The sequence below is a fragment of the Myotis brandtii genome, unplaced genomic scaffold (assembly GCF_000412655.1).
Source record: "Myotis brandtii unplaced genomic scaffold, ASM41265v1 scaffold133, whole genome shotgun sequence".
Lineage (NCBI taxonomy): Eukaryota > Metazoa > Chordata > Mammalia > Chiroptera > Vespertilionidae > Myotis > Myotis brandtii.
Genome location: NW_005354718.1, coordinates 2311013 through 2322275, shown reverse-complemented (window position 1 = coordinate 2322275; position 11263 = coordinate 2311013). Strand labels below are relative to the sequence as shown.

The 11263-nt window shown below is 41.3% G+C and overlaps 1 protein-coding gene across 1 annotated transcript; it reads left to right on the top strand.

Annotated features, from left to right (window-relative positions):
- OIP5 (Opa interacting protein 5) lies at window positions 1–9164 on the top strand (the record flags this gene model as incomplete). Its single annotated transcript, XM_014534858.1, has 5 exons — window positions 1–61; window positions 309–375; window positions 3010–3132; window positions 5203–5284; window positions 8607–9164. Coding segments are annotated over 5 exons (429 nt in total), but the record flags the coding sequence as incomplete, so codon positions are not given.
- Between the last annotated feature and the right edge of the window lie 2099 nt (window positions 9165–11263).

Genomic DNA, 11263 nt, shown 5'->3' with positions numbered 1-11263 from the left:
GCCGACTCGGTGCACCTCGCCTGGGACCTCTCGCGGGCCCTCGGGGCCGTGGTCTTCTCCCGTGAGTGCGGGCGGCGTCTGGGGAAGGCGGAGGGGGCCCCGGGTGGGGAGGCCTAAGAAGGTGTCCCCGCTCTCTCCCGGGTGGCCGAGAGCCGGTTGGGGAAGAAAACGGAATGAATATCTGGAAATTGGGGGAAACGGTTCTTGATTATTGTGGCCATGATGAGCCTGTCTGGAGGAGTAGGTTTTCCCTTCAAGGCCGCACAGGTACTGGTTCTGACCGCTTTTTTTTTTTTAATTCTTCGTAGGGGTTACAAATAACGTTGTTTTGGAAGCGCCCTTCCTGGTTGGCATTGAAGGTTTACTCAAAGGCAGGTACGTGCCGAGACTCCTGATCGGTCTCCAGTCCCTGACTTAATGATTCCGAGGAGCGATCTTGCGCTGGAAGAAAAGTTTATTCCGCCCATACAGTGTATTGGAAGGATGTTCCTTTTACCTGTTTGTCTTCTGCGAACTTGAAGCAATAATCGATGGAAAAGTTGTATTTGTGGATAGATTTTAAGATCTCTTTGAGGGCCACATATCCCTAGTGGCTTGTGCAAGTAGAGTGAGGCTAAGAAGGTACGTCTAGTAGAGGAAAAGGGAGAAAATTATGTTGTTGTTGCTTTGTTTGTTTTTGTTAATGCTCACCCGAGGATATTTTTCCATTGTTATTTATTTTTTAAAAATGTATTTTATTTGTTAAAATATGTTTTATTGATTTTTTTTACAGAGAGGAAGGGAAAGGCATAGAGATTTAGAAACATCGATCAGCTGCCTCCTGCACACCCCCTACTGGGGATAAGCCCGCAACCAAGATAACATGCCCTTGAACGAATCCAACCCGGGACCCTTCAGTCCTCAGGCCAATGCTCCATCCACTGAGCCAAACCAGTTAGGGCTTCCATTGATTTTTAGAGAGAGTGGAAGGGAGAGGGAAAAACAGAAACATCCATGTGAGAGAGACACATCAATTGGTTGCCTTCCGGCTCACACCCTGACCAGGGCCAGGGAACCTGCAGTCAAAGTACCTGCCCTTGACCGGAATCGAACCCGGGACCCTTCGGTCCTTGGGCCGACGCTTTATTCACTGAGCCAAACCAGCCAGGGCAAGAAAATTATATTTTGGTGTATAGTGATAATAACTTACTAGAAACCACAGTCCTTTGAGATAACTAGGACTTTTAAGTTTGCATGTAACCTGGCATTTGTAATAAGCAGTGGCAGGACTAATTCTGCTGTAACCCAGGAAACGAGGAGGAAAACAGGTTTGAATGTTATCCACTTGAATACAGTAGTCTGTCCCCCTTATCCATGGTTTCGTTTTTCACGATTTCAGTTACCCAAGGTCAACTACAGTCTGAACATATTAAATGACAAATTCCAGAAATAAACAATTTATAGGTTTTAAGTTGTGCATCATTCTAAATAGTGTGGTGAAATCTCACAATATCCTACCCTTTGTCCCGCGTATCTATGCTGTATGTACTAACTCATGGTTAGTTATTTACTAGCTGGCTTGATCATCAGATCAACTGTCACAATGTCTGTTGACTTCAGAGAGGAAGGGATAAGGAGAGAGAGATAGAAATATCAATGATGAGAGAGAATCATTGATTGGTTACCTCCTGCATGCCCCCTACTGGGGATCGAGCCTCCATCCCAGGCATGTGCCCTTGGCTGAAATTTAACCTGGGACCCTTCAGTCCGCAGGCTGACGCTCTGTCCACTGAGCCAAACTGGCTAGAGCTGGATGTTGTTATATACCAGCAAATATGGTAAGTGACTTACCCAAGTGGTATAACTAGAACTGAAATCAATATTTCCCGATTCTTCACCCAGTAATGTTTCAGAGGATGAAGGAAAAGAAAATTGATGGCTTGTGAGGGTAATAGGATTTCTTTTATTTAATTTTTTTAGAGGGTGAGGGATAGAGAGAGAGAAACATTGATGAGAGAGAAACATCGATTGGCTGCCTCCTGTAAGCCCTACTGGGGATCGAGCCCAAAACCCGGGCATATGCCCTGTCTGGGGATAGAACCGGGGACCTCTTGGCGCATGGTGCACTCAACCACTGAGCCATATTGGCCAGGTGGATTTCTTTCCTTAAAGTTTTTTGTTTTATCTGCACAATAAAAATCCTGATTTGAATTCTATTAATAAATTGTTTAGTAATCCCAGGTCAACTTGATTTTGTCATGGTAGCTAATTTAAATAGTCTTATATAGTTTTATATGTTTAAATGTTAATCTGATTAGTTGGCTCTCTGCTTTTCAGATGTAAATTACTTTTCTTAGCTCTGCATCCATGATTTCTGTTGTGGCCAGAATACACAAGGTTATCTGTAATCTAGGGTGTAATTTTATTAAAGTCTGAGTTAACCTTCTTTTTTTTAATATATATATACATATAAATATGTATATATATATGTATATATATATATATTTTTTTTTATTGATTGTTTACAGAGAGGAAGGGAGAGGGATAGAGAGTTAGAAACATCAATGAGAGAGAAACATCGATCAGCTGCCTCCTGCACACCTCCTACTGGGGATGTACCCGCAACCAAGGTACATGCCCTTGACCGAAATTGAACCTGGGACCTTTCAGTCCGCAGGCCGACGCTCTATCCACTGAGCCAAACTGGTTAGGGATTTTTAATATATTTTTATTGATTTCAGAGAGAAGGGAAAGATAGAAACATCAATGATGAGAGAGACTCATAGATCGGCTGCCTCCTGCATGAGCCCACAACCCGGGCATGTGCCCCTGACTGGAATCGAACCTGGGACCCTTCAGTCTGCAGGCCAACGCTCTATCCACTGAGCCGAACCTGCTAGGGCTGAGTTAACCTTTCTTGAATGTGACATTCCTATTATAGCATAGTTCTTAGGAATGCATTCAGATGTTGGTTATTTTGTATTTACAGATTTTCTTTCTTACCCATATTCTGTGTTTTTCCCCCTCCAGCACTTACAACCTTTTATTCTGTAGTTCTTGTGGGATTCCCATTGGTTTCCATCTGTATTCTACCCATGCTGCCCTGGCTGCATTGAAAGGTCACTTCTGCCTTTCCAGTGACAAAATGGAATGGTGAGTAGACTTACTCTTTTTTTAAAATTGATTTTTAGAAAGAAATATTGATGTGAGAGGAAAACATCAATTGGCTGCTTCCTGCATGCCCCCTACCAGGGATGGAGCCTGTAACCCAGGCATGTGTCTTGATCGGAAATTGAACCGGCAACCCTTCCGTGCACAGGAGGACTCCTAACAAACTGAGCCACACCAGCCAGAGCGACATAGATGTTCTTTATCAAATAAATTTTATAAGATCTTCCAGAAAAGGCAAAATGTTCACACCACAGAAGATGTTCAAGTCAGGCACTCTGTCTCTTATAAAAAAGATTTTAGCTTTCTCTCTTTCCCTCCCTTCCTCTCTCTGTGATCAATTAAGAAAAAAAAAAGCCCTGGCCTATGTGTCTCAGTCAGTTGGAGCATCATCCTGTACACCAAAAGGTGTAGGCTTCTATTTCTGGTCATGGCACATACCAGGTTTCGGGTTTCTCTCTCTCTCTCTCTCTCTCTCTCTCCCCCCCCCCCTTCCTCTCTGAAATGAATAAAAGTCTATAAAAAAAAAAGAATCAGTGAATGTATAAATAGGTGGAGCAACAAATCAATGTTTCTCTCAAAATCAATAGGGTAAAAAAATGTCTTTTCTTGATCATTAAAAACAAAAGAACAAAAATTGCCATTGATGACCTAGTTTGTGCCAGGCGTTATGCTTACCTCACTAAGTTCATAAGATAGAAAACCGAGACTCAGATAGAGGAGCTGAGATTTGAATCCATGTCTTAACTCTAAAGCTCATTTTCCTTTCATAAAGGAAACAAAGTTTCCCTTTTCTCTTTTCATATGCTTAGATAGGTATCGCTAGCTGAGTTATGGAAGACTAAGCAATAAAACTCTTAAATAAAGCCCATCCTTTACCATGAGGTTGTTCATTGTGCACTAGATATACCATTTGTTCTTCAGTGCCGATTTTCAAAAGGAAATATATACTTGAGATGTACCTCAATTTCTAGTTTCTTACATAATTTCTATTTGGAATTAAGTTTAAAGAGGGGGGGTAACTAAATGTGTGCTATTAGTAACCTCAAATATTTTTAGAAATGGTTATAAGTAATTGTTTCAGCAGAGCTGTAATTGAGTTTTGTTTAGGGGGAGTAAACTTTTAGTAACAAAAAATTTTAATATAAATTTTAAAATTACTATGGGATTCTATGTAATTTCTTAATCTGTAAAATGAGTTGGACTCAAAGGTCAGTATATTCTTTTGATTAACTAGAAATTAGGGAAGTATAGGTAGCATGAGTCTGGGAAGATACTAAATCTGTATCTGTTTGTGTCAGGATGAATTTGGTTGTCAGTCACAGAAAACCTGACCATATGGCTTTAACAAGTAAGGGTGGGGCAGTTGGCCACTCCAGGGGTGTTCCAGTGGCTCAGCCGTGACAGGGCTCAACATCTCTGGTTCTCTTGGCCCTTTCTTCTTGGATGCAAGATGGCTGCTGCAATTATAAGCATTACATTCACAGACAGTAGCATCCCCACCTGGACGGAAAAGGATATGGGAAGTATGGGAATAAAAGGAATGGTCTTTTATTAGCACTGTCACATGATCACCTAAGCTAGGACAGCAAGTATGTGACAGTAGGGAATAAGATTGCCACAGTTGGCTTAGAACAGTTATGGTTCATCTCCTAGGACTGGGCACACTGCTGTCCTAAACAAAATTCTGTTAACACCAAAGAACTGAGGAATAGCTCTGGGTAGCCAACAGATAGTTATTTTTCATAATGTGACTCTTTTTCTTCTAGCTGTGCTGCATGATCTAATGGAGTGTGAAGCTTATACTCACCAGGATTATTCCTATCACCCTGATTTTTTTTCTAGTTTCTCCTGGGTTAATTTTATCTCATGTATTCCTGATTGGCAAGGGGTGGGATGAGGACAGTGTCTCTCTGATGATTTGTTACTTGATAATTTGTTTTTTTCTACAAAATACAGGCTGTCTTTGCTTGACAGATATTGCTTTAGAGAGCAAGTTTGCTTCATTGATCATTTTAACTGTAGTCTAATAATAATTTTCTATTTTCTCTCTAGCTATCTCTTAAAAACAAAAGCCATAGTAAATGCAACTGAGATGGATATTCACAACATGCCTCTACCAGAAAAGATTGCAGAGGTAACATTTCATGATTGTTGTGTATTCTTTAATCTAGACAACTCCTGAAAATTTGTAACAATGAACTTGGGAATGATGAAATGATATGATACTCCAACAATTTTTTTAATCGATTTTTTTTTTTCCTAAAGAGGGAGGAAGGGGAAGAGAGACATGGATGTGCAAGAGATACATCAGTTGGCTGCCTCCCACACGCCCTGAGTGGGGATCTAACCCCCAACCCAGGTACTACATGCCCCGACCGGGAATCGAACCTGGGACTTTTTGGTGCACAGGATGACACTCCAACAAACCAAGCCACACGGCACCAGGCTAATTAAAAATTCTTTCTTCTTTTTAATACTCACCCAAGGATATGTTTTTATTGATTTTAGAGAGAGAGGAAAAGAGAGAGAGAGAGAGAAACATTGATGTGCAAGAAACACATCAATCAGTCCCCCTGTACACACCCCGACCTGGGATTGAACCTGCAACCTGGGTATGTGCCCTAACTGGGAATCAGACCTGCCACCTTTTGGTGCATGGGACAACACTCCAACCAACTGAGCCATTCGGCCAGGGCAGGCTTTGTTTTCTTATCTATTTAGCCATCCTGTTTTTTGATTGGAGCAGTTAACCATTTACATTTAAAGTAATTATTGATATGTGTATGTAGTTATTGCCATTTTATTATTGATTCCCTCCTTCCCCCTCAAAGAAGTCCCTTTAATATTTCTTGTAATACTGGTTTGGTGATGATGAATTCCTTCAGCTTTTTCTTGTCTGGGAAGAGCTGGCTATTTGATACTGTGTGGGGATGTTCAACTCTAAGGGTACTGCCCAAAACAATGGAGATTTTTGCTAGTAAGCAATTAAAAGGAAGCTGGTAGTTCTATGAGAGCAAGAAGCTAAACCTTAGACTAGTTTATGAGAGAATCAGGGAAATAGCCAAGAGCAGGCCTCCTGGAGCTGGAACAGAAAAGGACTGGCTTTAATAAAGGTTATCCCTATCTAAGTGTCTGGATTTAATTGGATTAGACTATGGAGCAATTTATGTCCCAGGGCATTGTCGAAAACAATAGAGCAATCAGCCAGCAGTTAGTGGAGGTTAATAGCTGGGTGTGATGCTAATGGAGGCAGACAGCCTACAAAGAGATCATGGGAAGAGACTGAGAGAGCCTTGCTAAAACCAGTCATCCCAAGGCTATGTTCTCTGAGGAGTGACAGGCTGCGCACTGGGAGAGAAACAGGCATCAATAAAATAGCCAACTTTCGCCCTAACTGGTTTGGCCCAGTGGATAGAGCGTCAGCCTGCTGACTGAAGGGTCCCAGGTTCGATTCCAGTCAAGGGCATGTACCTTGGTTGCGGGCACATCCCCAGTAGGGGGTGTGCAGGAGGCAGCTGATCGATGTTTCTAACTCTCTATCCCTCTCCCTTCCTCTCTGTAAAAAATCAATAAAATATATTTAAAAAAAAAATAGCCAACTTTCTAAACAGATGAGCAAACCACCACTATAGGAAGGGATGTGTGTCCTGTTTAGTATCCAGACTTGCTACAATGTATTATCTAAACTGTCCATCAAAAAATAGATAAATAAATAAATTGTCCATTTTCAATAAAAAATTAGACACACAAAGAAAAGTATGCCCCATACACAGGATAAAAAGTAGATATCAGAGCCCTAGCTGGCTTGGCTCAGTGGATAGAGTGTTACCCTGTGGACTGAAGGGGCCCAGGTTCAGTTCTGGTCAAAGGCATGTGCCTTGGTTGCAGGCTCGATCCCGACTCTGGTCAGGGTTGTGTGGGAGGCAACCAATTAATATGTCTCTCTCACATCGATGTTTCTTTCTCTGTCTCTCCCTTCCACTCTCTAAAAATCAATGGAAAAATATCCTTGGGTGATAATTAACAACAACAAAAACGTAGACATCAGACACTGCCTTTTAAAGGACCCAAATATTAGACTTAGAAGAAAAAGCCTACAAAGCCGCTAATATAAATATGTCCAAAACTAAAGAAAAGCATGCTTAAAGAAGTAAAGGAAAGGCATGATGACAGTCTCTTCAAATAGAGGTTATCACTAAAGAGAGAGAAATTATAATTAAAGAAATAATCCTGTGAGTTGAAAAGTACAAACACTGACATGAAAGATTCACTAGAGGGGCGCAATGTATTTGAACTGGCCAAAGAAAGAATCAGCAAACTTAGAGATATGCATTGATAACCTTATGCAATCTGAAGAAGAGAGAAAAAAGAAAAATGAACTGACACATCAAGCACACCTAAATATGCTTTATTGATGAGAGCACAAAAAAGGAGAGAAAGGAAGAAGTAGAAAAATGTTCAGGGAGATATGGTTAAAATTTTTTTCAAGCTTGATGGAAAGCATTAATCTACATATTTGAAACCTCAACAAGGTCAGGAAGGATAAATGCAGAGAGATCAGTATACCTCAGCACATCGTAGAAAACATGCTGGAATATAGTTAGACAAAGAGAGAAACCTCTTAAAAGCAAAAGAAAAATGATTGATCATGTCCAGGAGCACCCCAGTAAGAATTACCTGTTTAAGAAATTTTTTCTGATAAATTTTGTATATTTTTATATCTTAAATCATAAAAAATAGATTTAGTGTACTGTGCAAATTATGGAAATAAGATTTTTTTTGTTACCCATGACTTCAACAGAAAACTTATCCATTTTTCTGTATTCCATGATAAGTTTATTTTTATTTATGAGTCTAAGTACATGTTGTATGCTGAAGAACACTAAATTTGGTTCTAAATACAACTATTCTACGGTGAAAGAACTATTGAAAATTATCGAATTGCAACAAATATCTCTTCTAAACCTGACAACTAGAGCTACTTCTGAAGACCATTAGAATATTAAAGAAAGGCATTTTTTTTTTACTATGAACAAAGAGTTAGAAAAAAGATATAATCTTGCCACTAGAAAAGGAGAGGACTAACTGATGCTTCTGTCTCCACAGGCTCTCTTACCCACTTTATTCTTGTCTTCCTTCCCAATTTTTGGAGTTTAAACCTGGTGATAGAGGTAGGAAGGAGGAAGATAAAAGTAGCAATGGCTAGTCTCTTTTCATGTGAAATATTATATCTGAGGATCTTATTGTACTCTTTGTTGCATAAACTTCTTTTAGAAAGAGAACAAATGCATTAATGAAATGTGTTGAGAAATTGCCAGCTCCCAATCACTAGCTTGAATTTGAAGTGACTTCTAGAATCAGTAAATTAAGAGGTAGATGCCCTGATATGTATGTGTGTGTGTGTGTGTGTGTGTGTGTGTGTGTGTGTGTGTGTGTGTGTGTATTTCTCTTCCCAGATAAAAGAGAAGATAATATTAACACATAATCACTTAAGTTCACTGATGAAGATGCTGAAGGAAGTGACTCCTGACCAGTCCAACACAGAAAACTGATCTAGAACCAGAGCTTGAGTATCAGGGTCAGGCCTTACTGCCATCTTCAAAGACGGGTGCTGTTCGATCATTTCTTGAGAAAGATCAACTTCAAGAATGGACAGGAAATGTGGTTTATTATGTTTACACCTAGGCTGATTTTCTGAATGATTTGTGAAGCTGTTTATAGAAGATGAGAAATTAAGGATCTCTCTGGCCAAGATTCATATCTATTTGACTTCAGAAATTATTTTAGCTCTCTTATCAGTTTCCTAGTCATTTCTGAAAACACCTTTAACTTCATATTTAGGGATTAAGGGGCAATGTGCCATGAATGATCTTATCTTAAGAAATATATGGTAATAAAGTTGTACTTAATGTTGACTATTGTGATTCCTACATGGAGCAGTTATATGAATGGTTGTAACCAAGAATTAACATTTCAGTTAAGCAATAAAGGTTTTATATTCTGCATTTTCTCAAGGTTATAGTCAGCCCTGTGTTTTATTAAAATCTGTAAATAAATTCCATGTTTTCACTTCTTACCGAACTTTCATTACAGCTTAGAGCAGCCTGTTTCAGGGGAGGGGCTGCTGGTGCCAGCCATGAGCTGTAAATCCACAGATTACTGTTTGGAGAGAGAGAGCTTCTAAACAAAGGGAGGAAGCTTGAGAAGGAGCTCTGCAACCACCCTTGGGCCCCTTCCCCCCTTTCCCTTGCTCCCTCTTCCCTTTCTCAAGAGAAGCGGCATGTTCCTACTCCCCTTCAGTTCCCCCTCCCTTTACTCCTGGGAGAGACAGTGCCCCCACAGCCCCTCCCCCTGATCTCTTAGTTGTGCTTTCTCTCCTTATAAAAACCTCTGCCTGCACTGAGATTTTAACATGGGTGTTTGTTTTTTAATATATTTTTATTGATTTCAGAGAGGAAGGGAAAAGGAGAGAGAGAAACATCAATGATGAGAGAGAATCACTGATCAGCCACCTCCTGCACGCCCCTTACTTGGGGATTGAGCCCGAAACCCGGGCATGTGACCTCGACGAATCTGCAGTTTGACGCTCTATCCACTGAGCAAAACCAGCTAGGGCTTAAGATGGGTTTTTGAGGACAGAAGTCCCCCTATCTTCTTGAGTTACTGACAACTTGAATAAACCACTTGCCTTCTCATAACCACCTATCTCAATGAGTTTGATTTTTAAAGCAGCAGGCAGCGGGACCTGAGTGAGGGTCATTTTCTTGGATACCAAGAATCATTTTTTTCGACCTGACCGGTTTGGCTCAGTGGATAGAGCGTCGGCCTGCGGACTCAAGGGTCCCAGGTTCGATTCCCGTCAAGGGCATGTACCTTGGTTGCGGGCACATCCCCAGTGGGGGGTGTGCAGGAGGTAGCTGATCAATGTTTCTCTCTCATCGATGTTTCTAACTCTCTATCCCTCTCCCTTCCTCTCTGTAAAAAAATCAATAAAATATATTTTTTTAAAAAGAATCATTTTTTTTATAATGTAAAATACAAATACAGTGGGGCCTTGACTTACGAGTTTAATTCGTTCCCTGACGGAGTTCGTAACTCAAATTACTCGTATGTCAAGTCAAAAAGTGAACGAGTGAGACACGTGATGCTGGGCTGATGTGGCGTTCACTGTGACGTTCGCTGCGCCAACTAGTGGTGGGGTATCTGAAGCTGGCTTGTAACCCGAATTTTAGCTCGCAACTCAAAAAATCGGCCTAGAGATGGCTCATATCTCAAAAAACTTGTTAGTCGGGACACTTGTAAGTCAAGGCCCCACTGTACATATTCTATAAGCAATATTCAATAAGTTAGATGATATACAATTTTTCTCTTTTCATTTGGAAACATCTTAAGGTAATGAAAGAAAGGAATAAGACCTAACTGGTTTGGCTCACTGGATAGAGCATTGGCTTGGGGACTGAAGGGTCCCAGGTTCGATTCCAGTCAAGGGCATGTACCTTGGTTGCAGGCAAATAAATATCCCTACTCTTATGGAACTTTAAATATAATGATAAGATGCAGGCAGTAAACAATGAAGACAACAAACAGATAAAGTGTATAACATCTACACTAATAAAAGACAAAGATGCTAATTGACCGTACCTTTGCTATGCTCATCAGCCAATCAGAAGAGTATGCAAATTAGCCCAACAAAGATGGCCGTTAAATTTGCATACTGCAGGCAGGTCCCGCTGCACCACCCCACCCAGGTGGGCGGCAGCAAGATCCCAAGCTGCCCCTGCCCCAGCACGGCATCCAGGCCTGCCGTGTGCGGCCTGGGGCGGGAAGGCAGGTGGCAGCGAGATCCCGAGCCGCCGCCCACTCCAGTGCGGGATCCGGGCCTGCCATCTTCGACCGAGGGAGACGGGGCAAGCACCATGGGATCGGGTGTGCCATCTGCCACCAGGGGAGCGGGCCTAATCCAGCAGGTGGTTATCTCCCGAGGGGTCCCAGACTGTGAGAGGGCACAGGTTGGGTTGAGGGACCCCACCACCACCACCACCAGTGCACAAATTTTTGTGCACTGGGCTTCTAGTATTTAAAAAAGAAAGGAATAAGAAAACATTCACTGAAA